Source organism: Notamacropus eugenii, chromosome 1 (genome assembly GCF_028372415.1).
Source record: "Notamacropus eugenii isolate mMacEug1 chromosome 1, mMacEug1.pri_v2, whole genome shotgun sequence".
NCBI lineage: Eukaryota > Metazoa > Chordata > Mammalia > Diprotodontia > Macropodidae > Notamacropus > Notamacropus eugenii.
Genome location: NC_092872.1, coordinates 308,640,787 through 308,655,653, shown reverse-complemented (window position 1 = coordinate 308,655,653; position 14,867 = coordinate 308,640,787). Strand labels below are relative to the sequence as shown.

Below are 14,867 nucleotides of genomic sequence, written 5' to 3'. Positions count from 1 at the left end.
TGGGCATGAAACTTCACAGAAGTTGCTTTATGTATAGATCAAATTTACCATGGAGCTTTAAAAATGTCTGTTTGCTTTTGATTCTTTCTGACCTTCCTTCTGTTCTCTTCTTAACTGAGGGAGAGGGGCACTGAGGGAAGGGGTAGGAAGTCTATTCCTAGATCTCTTAATCATTTGTCTTTAAAATGTTGTTATTGTATGAATTGTTTGCCTAATTCTAATCACTTCATTCTCCATTAGTTCATACAAGTCTTTCCAGGTTTCTCTGCAACTGTCTCAGAATTTCTCATAAGACAATAATACATTATATTCACATACAACAATTTGTTCATTCATTCCACAATTAATGGGTAGCCCCCCCCAATTTCTAATACTTTGTTATAGCATAGAGAGCTGCTATAAATATTTTTATGCATGTGTCTTTTTTCTTAGATGGCTAGGATATAAACTTTATAGTGGGACTGCTAAGGGAGAATTCCAAATTACTTTCTGAATGACAGGACCAATTCATAACTCCACGAGCATTTTCCTTGATTTTCATGTTTGCAAATCTGAGCAGTATGAGGTGGAACCTCAGAGTTACTTTAATTTGCTTCTCTGGTTATTAGAGATTTAGAACATTTTTTCATGTAACTTTTTCATATATTGAATTTCTTCATTGAAAAGTGCCAGCTCATATACTTTGACCATTTATTAGAGGAAGTTAGTATAGTGGATGGTGCATTGGGCCCGGAATCAGGAAAACCTAAGTTGAAATTTGACTCCCTGAAACTTACTAGCTTTGTAACCCTGAGCAAGTCACTTAACCTCTCTCTGCTTTAGTTTCCTCAACTATAAAACAGGGATAATAATAGTGTCTGTTTTCCAGAGTTGTTATGAGGATCAAGTGAAGTAGTATTTGTAAAGTGCTTGGCACACTACCTGGCATATATTCGGTGCTTAATGAAGGCTTGTTCCCTTCCTTATCAATTGGGAAATTGCTCTTACTTATAAAATTATATGTTCTTTATTTCGGAAATGAGAGCTTTTGTGCAAAAAAAATGTATGTAATCAAAACCATCCATTTTATCTGCTATAATCTCTATCACTTGTTTGGTTTAAAAATTTATTCATGTGCATAGATATGAAAGTTAACTTTTACTTTGATCCTTTAATGTATTTATGATATAACCTTTTATCTCTAAGTCATATATCTATTCTGAACTTTTTTTGGTATATCATGTTAGATATTGGTTTAAATCTAATTTCTGTATGGGGTGTAGGTTGTGTTCAGGGAAAACTAGTCCCTCTGATGTGAGGGCTGCTTCAGCCTTTGCAGGGATTCTTTGCACCTTTGGTATTGCCCAGTTCTCACATGTGGCTCCAAGATGCTGTAGCATGTGTAGTGGTCACACCCCAGTAAACTGTTTTGGCAGATGGGCTAAACCAGGTTGAGTGTAACCAAGGGCTTTCAAACATTTCAGTCAGATAGAGGGTGTCTACCCCAAGCATGTTAACACTGCCCCTGGTAGAAGAGGTAGATGAGAACAATTTGCTCGAATAGCCATGAAGGCTCTTGGAGGAGGCACTGTGGAGCACTTAAAGCTTGGTTAGACATCTAAGATACTAAGTTCATCCTGAGCTATCACCAGTCATCTTGATTTTGTCTTGTCACTGGACTTTGATTACCTTGGAAGAGTGTGAAGCTGAAGACTCTGAACAACTTTCCTTCACTTAAATCCAATTTACATGCAAATCAAAAGACATTGCCCATACCATTTTGCCATTTTAACCTATCTCAAAGACCTGTGATGACAGACAAGTGATGAAGCAGCAGGTACAGATACACCGGGAGCTAAAACTACAGCCTTGCACACAGGGGCCCCAGGGCATAGGGTTGTCTTCTTACTGGAAACAGCAGTGGGATTTGGCATCCATTAGGTGTTTGAGCAGCCTTTTAAGGACTCCACTGCTCTGTAAGAAAGGGACTAGAAAAGGTGACCTAAAAATTGTCCGGTTTACCTAACCCTACTCTGTGGTTGAAACACACATAAAAATGTACAAAAACTTCTGCAAAGATGATTCCACTCATAATCAGTGTGTGAAATGTGTGCTTGCTTATGGACAACATGAAATTCAATAAACCTGAAAGATAAACAGTTCTTGTTGTGAGAGAACTCAGCAGGTATCACAACCAAACAGCAGCCCTGAGTGAAACAAGGCTCCAAATAATGAATAACAACTTACTGAAATCTGAGATGGATGCATGTTTTTCTAGAATGGTTGCAGTGATAGGGAATGCCATGAAGCTGGCATAGATTTTGCAATCAAAACTAATCTAGTCAACAAGCTTGTATGACTGCCAAAGGGAATGAAACGCATGCTCATGACAATGTGATTGTCATGTGCAGGAAAGCTCCATGCCACCATCATCAACGCCACCATGACTGATGAAATCAAAGAAAAATTTTATGAAAACCCGGAGACTCTCATCATCAGTGCACCTGAAAGAGGACAAGCTTATAATGTCAGGAGCAGAACAGGCAGAACAGAGATCTGTACGTAACATTTGTTGATCTGACCAAGGCTTTTGATATTGTCAGTCGTGGGGGCTTGTGGAAGACCATGGCAAAATTTGGTTGCCAGAGAAGTTCATCAGTATACTATATCAATTTCATGATGGCATGCTTGCCCAGGTGCTGTATAAAGAATGATGCTCTTGCACTTTCCCCATCACTAATGTAGTGAAACAAAGCTGTGTGCCTGCTTGCATGCTTTTTAGCATGATGTTTTTCAGCAATGTTGTCAGAGGCCTTCAATGAGAACAAAAACAGTATGAAGGTCAACTACCACACTGACAATAAATTATTTAACTTGAAAAGGCTACAAGGAAAGAGAGGGAAAGGAGGGAGAGTTGGAGTATGACATTTTGTTCATAGATGATTGGGCACTCAATGCAACATCTGAAACTAAGATGCAACAAAATATGATTAAATGCTTTGCTGCTTGTGCTAATTTTGACTTAACAAGAAAACGCAGGTTCTCCACCAGCCAGCAGTGGCATATCATTCATATGTGGCAGCATCGATTACAGTAAATGGAGAAATTATGAACACTATGAAGAACTATGGATATTTGCACTCCAAACGTTCCTATGGACTATTTGTGCCTGACCCATTTGTGCTCTACCAAGGAAGAGCCTCCTGAGCTCGTATTGGTCCCATCAACTACAGTTGGACACACTTTTACCTTGACTCCAACACAGCAATGTGGTATTGGTCCTCTTTGAAAAGGAAGGACAACTAACCAAAAAATTTCTACCACGCTATATTCTACTTTCCCCAGCAGTTTTTGTCAAATAATGACCCTTTATATGAATAGCTGAAGTCACTGAATTTCGAGAACGCCAGGATGCCAGATTAAATTTCTTCTGTATGTTGTATGCCTAATACGTTCTCTTCATTAATCTCTTATTTTTGAAAATTAATATTCAATAATTTTAATGATTATCCTTTCTAGTTTAGTTTGAAATTTAGTGCTGCTGGGTATTCTGCTTTGTCACTTTTATTCATTACTTCCCTTGAGATTTTTGACCTTTTGTTCCCACAAATGAATTTTTAAAAATATTTTTTCCAGTTCTAGAAAGTAATCTTTGACTTCTTTTATTGACATGGTATTGAATAAATAAATAAATTTTGGTAACATTGTCACTTTTATTATAATTAGCTTTGCCTAATCATATATAATTAATTTTTCTCCTATTAAAATTAAAATTTCTCCTATTAAATTTTCTCCTATTAAAGGAAGATCCTAATATGCTTGTCTTTTACTTTGTAAAGAGTATTTTATGCTTGAATTCATATAGTTTCTGTGGATGTCTTAATAGGTATGTTCACAAATATTTTATTCATTCTCTAGTTATCTTGAATGAATTCTATCCTTGATGAGTTTTACTGGTAAAACACAGAAATAATGATGATTTATTTGGATTTATTTTCTATTCTGCAACTTTGCTGAAGCAATTGTTTGAATTAAAATTGTTTGAATTAATTTTTAGTTTATTCTCTAGTAATCTATATGTAAACAATCATATCATATGCAAAAAAGAGATAATTTTATTTCTTCCATGTGTGCTTATTCCTTCAATTTTTTCCTTGAAAATTTTTCCTTGAAATGCCTTGAAATTTCCATTTTCTTTTTTTTTCTTTTTACTATAGCTAGCATTTCTAGCACTCTACCAAATAATACTAGTGATACCCTGATTTTATAGGAATGGTCTTTAGTTTTTCCCCATTACATATATTGTTGGCTCTTGACTTTAGGTAGGTAGTAATTATCATATCTTAAGTTATATTTATTCTTTTATTTTCTAGTTTCTTTTTTTTAAAAAACATGAATGAATGTTGTATTTTGTTGAAAATTTTTTCTACATCTATCACTATCATTCTATTTTTCTCGTTTCCCATATGTTCTATTATGTTTTAAATTTTCATAATATTAATATCATATGTTCATATATTATATAATATGTTATAAAATATATAGTAATATAATATTTTTATATTATGTTATATTAAATCATCCTTGTCCTCTTTCCCAATATTTTCTTTAAAGTTTTTATGCTGACATTCAGTTGGGTTATTGGTCTATACTAATAGTCCTCTATTTCATTAAACATCCATTTGCCCCCAGCAGGGTTATACTCAGTTTTACTAAGTAAATTTTCTTTTAGGCCTATTTTTTAAGTTATAATCCCAAGTTGTCCTCTTGTTCATCATCATAGCTGCCAAATCTGATATCCTGATAAGATCTCTGTGGTACTAGAAATATTTATTTATTTTTTTGACCTGGCAGTTCTAGATTTGGGTTATAACATTTCTCTAAGTTTTTATTTGGGAGAAAATCTGATTTTTCTTAAATTATTGCTCCACATCCTATTCAGTATGCTGACTGACTTTAAATTTATTTGGTGGAGTTTATGGTGATAATCCTGAAACAACTCTTCTCTCACAATGTGATGGGTCCTGTTTTACCTGAACTTCACTCTCTGTCTGCATTGGCTTCTGGTCATCTTTTGTGTGGTTCTACACTAGATGGAAGTAATTCTATTTCTTTTTCTTTTTTCATTGTAACGGGGAAGGGAGATTGACACATGCACAAAGCCTTGTTGATACCATTCCTCATGGGGAAATGATTAGGAAGCCTGCTTCTGAGAAAGTAATGATGAAAGAAAGTAGGAGTACCTTGGAGACTATGGGGCGTGTGTAGACATTATGTAAACTAGTTCTAGTCTGTCTTTGATTGGCTGCAATTGCAGAACTGGAACTAGAGTTGTCTTCAACAACAATCAAACAAAGATTGTAGTTGGCCTTCCTCTGAGGTCAATATGTGATCCTGTGAAAATAACCTCTTTTACTTCAACATTGTTCTTTTATATTAGGTGAATGAGATTAATCTACAGACTCCAACTTTGTGAATTTCAAAAGTTCTGGGGAGAGAGGTGGGGGAATCTAAGGATTCTGGAAGTTGAGTCCATGCTGTTTTTTGTAGCCAGTACAGTGCTGATGCCCTGACAAGTCAGTAGAATATTTTCTGGAGGATATAGACAAGAGTTACAAAAGATGAAAAGGGACAGATGAATTTCACTATGCACTGCTGGAGGGAGTACTAACAAAAGATCCATCAAAGTATCATTTTCACATTCATTTTGTTTTCCAGACCAAAGTAAGTATGACAACCAGAAATTTTCTCAGTGGAATTGTACATTCCTGTTTCACATTAATTGGAAGCACTCTTAAGAGTTTCTTCACTAAAATCTTAGAGTGGTGAGATTCAATTAAAAAATGAATGTTTTCACGTTTGGAAATGTTGCTTGAAAATGAGATTATGAGAAAGAAAGTTTAGATTGTGTGCTGAAATTCTAGGAATTTTGCATTTTTAATAAAAATGAACTTAAAATACCTCATTTCTTCCTGTTTTCATTATGTCATTTGATAATTTAGATCATTTATGACTTCAAATCAATTTTGATATTATTTTGAGTCCTACAAAGTATCCCATTGATACTTTGACTCACATAGAATTAAAACTGTGAATTAACTTTAGTATTCTTGTCATTTTTATTATATTGACATGGCACAGCCATATGAACCAAATATTCCTCTAGTTATTTAAGTTTTCCTCTATTTCTTTTTAAAAAAACAAATTATTTATTTATTTCTAAAATTTATCTACCTCCCTTCTTTTCCCCCTCCTTAATATGGTATGCAATTTGATATGCATATATATTCTTATTAAACATATTTTCACATTAGTCATGTTGTAAGGAAGAATTATAACAAATTGGAGGAACATGAGAAAGAAAAAACAAAACAAAGAGAGAGCAAATAGCATGTTTCTATCTGCATTCAGAATCCATAGTTCTTTCTCTAGATGTGGATAGCATTTTTCATCATGAATCTTGGAATTGTCTTAAATACTTGCATTGCTGAGAAGATCTAAGTCTATGAAAGTTAGTCATTACACAATGTGGCTCTTACTTTATTCAGTATTGTCTTAGTCCTGCTCATTTCACTCAGCATCAGTTCATATAAGTCTTTCCAGGTTTTTCTGAAGTTTACCTGCTCATCAATCCTTAGAGCACAATAGTATTCCATTACATTCATATACCACAACTTGTTCAGCCATTCCCCAATTGATGGACATCCCCTCAATTTCCAATTCTTGGCTACCACAAAAAAAACTATGATAAATCTTTTTGTGCAAGTGGGTCCTTTTCCTGCTTTTATGACCTCTCTGGGACACAAAGAAGTGGTATTGATGGGTCAAAGGATATGCACATTTTTATAGCTCTTTGGACATAGTTCCAAATTGCTCTCCAGAATGGCTGGATCAGTTCACAACTCCACCAACAATGCATTAGTGTTCTAATTTTGCCATATCTTCTCCCATATTGATTTTCCTGTTTTGTCATGTTAGCCAATCTGATAGATGTGATGTGGCACCTAAGAGTTGCTTTGATTTGTATTTCTCTAATCAATAGTGATTTAGAGCTTTTTTCCCCATAAAATTAAAGATAGCTTTACTTTCTTCATCAGAAAACTGAATGTTCATTTCGTTAATTATCAATTGGGGAATGACTTGTATTCTTATAAATTTGACTCAGTTCTCTATATATTTTAGAAATGAAGCCTTTATTAGAGATACTGATTGTACAAATTCTTTCCCAATTTTCTGCTGCCCTCCTAATCTTAGTTGCACTGGGTTTGTTTGTGCAAAAACTTTTCAATTTAATGTAATCAAAATTATCTATTTTGCATTTCATCATGTTTTCTATCTCTTGTTTGGTCTTCAATTCTTCTGTTCTCCATAGACCTGACAGGTAAACTATTCCTTGCTCTCCTGGTTTCATTATGGTATCAATCTTTATATCTAAATCACATATCCATTTTTACTTTATTTTGCTATGCAGCTCTATTTCTTTAAGGAACATTTTTTGATTGAATCTATACAAGTTTCTATATGCATGTCTCATGTTAGAACTACAGACTCCTGTGGGCATGAGAGGAAGAAGCAAATGCCTTCCACCTTGTTGCACACATCTTTTGCCTGATCTCCAGCCTCCAGAGGGAATATGAAGGGGAGAGGTGAGCTCCTCTCTTATCATACCCCATGGATTTCCTGTCTCATCTCCAATTTCCTGTGGGAAGAGCAGAAGTACCATTCCATCTTACCTGTGTTCTCTTGTTGAAACATACAGAGGGGGCACCATTTCATCAAGTTGCCATCCTAGTCTCCTGCCCTGGGGAATGAGACAATCACCACTTTTTCTGATCCAAATTCTTGCCTCCTCACCCAAATTGCCCAAGGCTCTAAAAGGAATCCACCCTTAGATCATAATATTATTTACTTTGAAAACCTCTTTAAAATATTTCATTTAATGATTAAGAAACTCTGAGAGGATTCTGGGAAGATGGTGAAGTAGGTCAGAAAATTCGAAGTTTTCAAGATTTACACCACAAAAGAGATGAAACAGCACCTCAGGGCAAACACAGAGCTGTAAAAATAAATAAGAGTTGGGGCAGAACAGGATTCCTCCTGGGATAATTGGGTATCTGAAAAAAAGTCCCAGGATGAGGTTTGGCCTGGTGAAGGGTAAACATCTCCAGGTTAGGTCCTACGTCTGCTTAAACACAAACAGCAAGTCCTGAGATTAATTAGGTTGGGAGGCTGCCTCTGCCCATGCTACAGGAACTTTTAACACCCCTCAACCACCACCCTTGCCAGTGAGGGGTATTGGGTATCTGATCCAAGAAAGATCTAGGGAACCTCTGCTGACAAGGAACACCAGAACCAGCTCTGTTGCAGGGTGTGTTGGGGCAAGAAGAAACCAGCACATGTCTAGTGAGTACAAAAGTAGTGGGGCTGGATGTCCAAAGGCCTATAAAACCATGCATACCCTGTGACACAACATTACTACTACCAGGCCTATATCCCAAAAGAGATAAAAAACAAAAAAAAAAAGGACCTATATGTACAAAAATATTTATAGCACTTCTTTTATGGGGTAAAGTATTAGAAATTAAAGGGATGCACATCAATTGGAAAATGGCTGAACAAGTTGCAGTAAGTAATTATGATGGAATACCATTATATTATAAAAAAATGATGAGCAAGATGCTCTCAGAAAAACGTCGAAAGACTTGGATGGGTTGATGCAAAGTGAAATGTACTGTGCATAAAGTAACAGCAATATCATCTAATCAGTTGTGAATGACTTAGCTATTCTCAGCAATACAAAGATCTATGACAACTCTGAAGGACTTAGGATGAAAAATGCTATCCATCTCCAGAGAAAGAACTGATGGTGTATGAATACACATTGAAGCATACTTTTTTTTAAACTTTCTTATTTTTCTTGAGTTCTTTTGTCTATATTTTCTTTTACAACATGACATTATGAATATGTTTTGCATGATTACACATATAAAACCTATATGGAATTGCTTTCCTTCTCAATGAGGGGATGTGGGGAGGGAGAGAGAGAATTTGGGATTCAAAGTTTTAAAAACAAATATTAAATGTTGTTTTTATACATAATTGGGGAAAAATTAAATACTAAATACATTTTTTTAAAAAAGAAGACAGTGGGGCTAGTATGCCACTAGCTATGGGCACTTACAAGAGTCTGGAGGTCTTGGTTTTGGTTCCAGGCCAGAGGGGAGAATTGAAGGAGGAGGTTTTGAAGCCAGAGACAACATCTCCCATGCCTCAGGACTGGAAGAAACTATAAAAATTAAGCTACTACAGATTTAAAAAAATGCATGTGCAAAGAAGAAAGAATCCAACTATAGAGAGTTGCTATGGGATTAGAGAAGACCAGGGTTCATCTTCAGAGGAGGCTAGTGAAACAAAGAAATTTTCTTCTGCACCACAAAGTAACATCAAATAGTCACTTGCTCAAAAAGAATTCATAGAACTATAAAAAGACTTTAAAAATCAAATGAGAGAGATCAAAACCTAAAAAAAGAATTCAAGAAAAACAAGAAGATTATGAAAAGAAAGTCAACCAATTATAAAAAAAAGATCCAGAATCTTAAGGAAGAAAATGACTCCTTGAAAATCAGAATTGGACCAGGGAAGCCAGCAAAGTTATAAGAGATCAAGAAATAATAAAGTCTAAAGAATGAAAAAATGGAAGAGAATGGGTAACATCTCATAAGAAAGACAACTGATCTGGAGAAGAAATCAAGAAGAGAAAACATCAGACTACCTGAATGCTATGATAAAAAAAAGAATCTTGATACAATAATACAAGAAATAATTAAAGAAAATTGTCCTGAAGCATTAGAACAAGAGGGGAAAATAGAAATAGAAAAGATCCATTGATAACCACCTGAAAGAGATCCTATGAGGAGAACCCATAGGAACGTGATAGTCAAATGTTGAAATCCTCCAGCTCAAGGATATTAAATATAGTGGTGCCACAATTTGGACCCCACAGTGGTCACACTAAATGACTACAGGTCTTAGAATACTGTATATTGAAGAGCAAAAGAACCGGGGTTCTGGTTGAAAATATCATACTCAGCAAAGCTAAGCATAATCTTGAGTTAAAAAAAAAGGCCATTTAATGAACTGTCAGACTTTCAGGACCTTGTTAAAAAAATCTTGAACTTACTAGAGGATTTGACATACAAGACCCAAGAGAATACAAGATACATACCAAGACTAATTACAAGAGACTCAATAAGGACAGACTGCTTACCTTTTATGTATGTAAAAAATAAAAAATATATCTAAGACTGTTATTAGCAATTGGGTAGTTCATAAGAAAGTTTGGGGTAGACCTGAGTATGATATGACTTTAAAAAATAAAGCCATTTGCGAACAGCTTAAAAGAGTAATTATTTTATACAAATGAGGTGTGAGAGGAAGAACCAAAACAGAGGAATTAGAGGGAGGAAGAGGGCTGTTAGTTCTGGCAACCTACTTTCATTGGGAATGGGTTCAAGAGGGAACAATGCATATATATCTAAGAGAATATAAAAGTCTGCTAAATTCAGAAAGAAATAAAATGCTAAGGGACTAGAGAAGGGGAGAGGATAAGGGAGGGACTTCTAGATGGGAGGGTGAGGGAATAGGGTGTTTAGATTAATGGGAACAGGAGGATAAGAGAGGGATCCTCGGATGGGGGTGGGATAGGTTAAATTATAGAAGGACAAGAGAGTGCGTAGAAGGAAAAACAGAAGACTTATGGGAGATAGGAAATAAGACATATGCACAAACATAAAAACAAAGATCAGGAGTAGAATTTGTTATGGAAAGTATATGTATGTATGTATATATACGTATATGTGGATCTGTATCTATGCATAAATATATCCATGCTTAATTGTAGCCTTCAGAGTGGGAGTAAGAAAGAACAAAGTAAAAAATGCACAGAAGAGAACAAAAAAAACTAACAAGGAAGCAAAGATAGACAATTCTCAACACAACAGAAATGGAAATTTATTGCTATCTATTTTAAATTTTCTCTTATGGTCTACTGTACACATGACAGGCTTTTTTCTTTTCCTATTTGGTATTTAAGTTTTGATATTTAAATTTATAATATGTTTTTTTCTTTTCTTATTGCATAGTTAAGATTCACTAAAAAAAAAAAATCAGGTTTCTGTTCTGTACATCATCGTGTTTCATACTCTGCAAAAAGAAAAAAGCTTACATTAAAATTCAATTATTCTAATTGAAGCCAATGTCCCTTCTAATTATTTTTGATTTAATGAATACTTGAGCATACTACATGAGTAGACTGAGGGTGCATGAACAGTGTTTAGTGTTGTAATCAAATATAATTTACATTAAGGTTAAAAAAAAAGATTAAGACACTCCTAGTCATGCTCTCCATATCCTGGTGATTCTGAAACCCTATAGTTCATCACACAAACCCCATTCCCCATCCTGAACTACCTGATTCCTATTCTCATCCCTTCAAATTCCATCCCTCCCACCAAGGCCAACCAAATGCCCAATCCCTTCTACTATGCCCTCTGTAATACCTGCTCCATAGACAACAAGCTTGCTTTTGTTTTACATGATTTTTCCTTCCGCACTCCTTCCATCTTCCGGCTGTCATTGAGATCTGCCTCCCTCCTGATGACACAGCCTCCCTGACCATACTTTTCAGCACTGGCTACACTTTCATTCCTCATAACTCAGCAATGGAGGAGAGGAAGTTAGAATACTCCTTGATCCCCATTGCTACTTCCAGGTTCTTCCCTACAACCAATCAATAAACCATTCAATAAGCATTTATTCAGTGCCCACTATGTGCCAGGAATATCTCTCCAGTCTTGGAGATGTAAAAAGAGGTCAAAAGACAATTCCTGCTGTCAAGGAGCTCACAATCTAAAGGATCAAATAACATGCAAATAAAGAAGCAAACAAAAAGGTATAACCAGAATAAATATTAAATAACTAAGGAAGAAAGACACAAAAAATAAGAGTAAAAGAGCTTGCTGTAGAAGATGGAATTTTAGTTGGGACTTAAAGTTTGACAAGTTTTGCAATACAAGATTATGATTTATACTATAAGTGAAATCAGAATTATTTAAAAAACTTCCAGCTTCAGTATTTTTGAACACAGAAAAACATTCATCTAGGAGATAGTAATCAAGTTGAGTAAAGACTATAAAACTTGAACAATTTCAGCTTTTATCAAGGTAGTTATGTTGTAGGAGTGTATTTAAGAAGTAAGTGTATTTAGTTTAAAGTAGTTTCAAATATGTTAAATGTTGCTTTTATAATATATTACATGGAACACTGTTTGAGAAGCATGTTGGAAGACATGCTTTTTTTGTAAAACAAATATAGGAGCTCTATCTGTGATTCAAAAATGAAACATTTGGCATGTGTGTTCTAGTTTATTTTGTTTACTATCCTGTAAAGCATTTATGTTTAAGCTTTTTGTTTTTAAAGTTAATGGGGAAAATTTTGAGATGCAATACAGATGCTTTAAGATTTGGTCTTAGTGTTCGTATTAAAATTTGATAAGACTCCTTCTTTGCTTAGTTTTCCAAATAGTTTATATGGTATTGTAATTAATTGTTCTTTAAATGTTTCATAGAATTTGCTTGTGAATACATCTGGTCCCGGGGGATTTTTCTTAGAAAGTTCATTGATGGCTTGTTCAATTTCTTTTTCCAAGACTGGATTATTTAAGTATTTTATTTCTTCTGTTAATCTGGGTAATTTACATTTTTGTAGATATTCATCTATTTTGTTTAGATTGTCAAATGTATTGGCATATAACTGGGCAAAATAGCTCCTAACAATTGTTTTAGTTTCTTCTTCATTGGTGGTGAACCCACTCATTTCATCTTTTGATACTAGTAATTTGGTTTTCTTTCCTTTTTTTGATCCATTTCCCCCATAAAACTACCTTCTAGCTTTATTTATTAGTTCAGTGGTTTTCTTATTTTCAATTTTATTAATCTCCTTTGATTTCCAGGATTTCTAATTTGGTATTTAACTAGAATTTTTAATTTGTTCTTTTTCTACTTTTTTAGTTGCATACTCAGTTCATTGATATTCTTTTTTTCTATTTTACTGATCTAAGCAATCAGAGATAAAAATTTTCCCCTAAGTACCCTTTTGGCTGCATCATTTACTTAGTAAATGACAGTCTCTTGAAATGTTTAAATTTCTTTTCTGGTAATTGATATTTCTTGCTGATTGGTACATTACTCAATTTTAATCATAGCTAGTTCTGAATTTAGATGACAGAGTCCATCATGGAATGATGCTTTCGACTAAGGTCAGAAGTTAGCTTTGGATTTGGAAAGATTTATCCATGCTGTGACCTATGTAAAAGATTTACGGTGCCAATCTTCTTTTTCCTTGATTTTGTTTCCCATTTATTGATTGCTTGTCATGTAAAGTAATAATGATGTTAATAATAGCTAGCATTTTCATATATTTTTAAGATTTGCAAAGTGCTTTACAAATACTATCTAATTTGACTCTCATTTTTATAGGTAGGTATTCTCATTATCCCCATTTTATATATGACAAATCTTAGGCAAACAAGATTGAATGACTTGCCTAGGGTCACATAGCTAGCAAGTTTCTAAGGCCAGATTTGAATTCAGATCTACATCCTGACTCTTGTTCAGTGTTTTATTCACTGCACTATCAAAGGGATCAGGAAAATAAATAATGGATAGTAAAAAGTGAAAAGGAACTAGAGACAAGAAAAATCAAGAAATAATAGTTTTAATATTAACTCTATAATAGTCTTTTTATTATGAGGCAAATCATAAGTAGATTACACATGGCCCTTCTATTTCACATACTTGAAATATATCAGGGAAATAATCCACTTTCATATACAGACTAACCTGAAATGGCTTCAGAAATGTTTCTTCCATGGCCAGTCTGCCATACTCAGTGAAAAGCTATGGAGGAGAAAAAGCAAAATAAAATACAGGTATACTTTAATATGTGCCAGGTTCTATTTTTATAATCTTCCCTACTGCCCAGTTTTGTTTTAACACACAAATCTCCCCTTTATAGATAGAATACATATATGTTACATAATTATCATAATCATTATGTATATTTTATATACAGATACACACAACACACACATATGCATATACATACATGCATGTGTTCAATGTCCATACCCTTTGACTCAAAGACTCCATTACTGGAGTCAATGTATGTCAAGGAAACCATTAATAAAAGGTCTCCATATATACCAAAATATTTGTAGCAGAATTTTTTTGTGAAAGAAAAGAATTGAAAAAGTAGATGTTCATCTCTTTGGGAAAGGCTAAATAAATTGTGATACATGAATGTAGTGGATTTTTACTGTGCTATAATAAATGATGACTATGACAAATACAGATAATCATAGAAAGATCTAAGATCTAAACAATGAACACAATGACGACATCAATGTAAATGGAAAGAACTATGCACACACACACAGACATGGAAATGCTGCAAAACTATAAAGATCAAACATGACTCAGATGAGGAACACCTCCAACCCACTTCTTTGTGGAGGTAGAAGGTTGTACATAGCCCATGTATTGACTGATTATACAGATTTTTTTTCCTCTTTCCTTTTTTTTTCCTTTAAAAATACTGTTTCTTATAGGGATGGCTCTCTGAGAGGGAGAGAGAGATACAATAGGGAAAACTATGATGATACAAAAAAGACCAATAAAACTTTATTTTAAAACTATATACATATATTCACAATGTCACGTATATATAATTTTATTATTTATATCTTTATTATGATCTTGACAAGCATTAACAAAGTAGTACTTTCTTATAATGAACAAAAAAAGGAAAAATTCAAACTCAATTATGTACAG

At 34.2% G+C, this 14,867-nt stretch overlaps 1 protein-coding gene across 5 annotated transcripts in view; it reads right to left on the bottom strand.

Annotated features, from left to right (window-relative positions):
- The window catches only part of ATL1 (atlastin GTPase 1), a 135,562-nt gene that overhangs the window by 61,502 nt on the left and 59,193 nt on the right, over positions 1-14,867 (bottom strand). For 4 of the 5 annotated variants that reach the window (XM_072629445.1, XM_072629446.1, XM_072629449.1 and 1 more), the window contains exon 6: positions 13,878-13,934. The exons of the other annotated variant lie outside the window; for it this stretch is intronic. In XM_072629445.1, the coding sequence (XP_072485546.1) occupies positions 13,878-13,934 (57 nt within the window). The remainder of the gene's footprint in view (positions 1-13,877; positions 13,935-14,867) is intronic. 5 annotated transcript variants of the gene reach the window in all.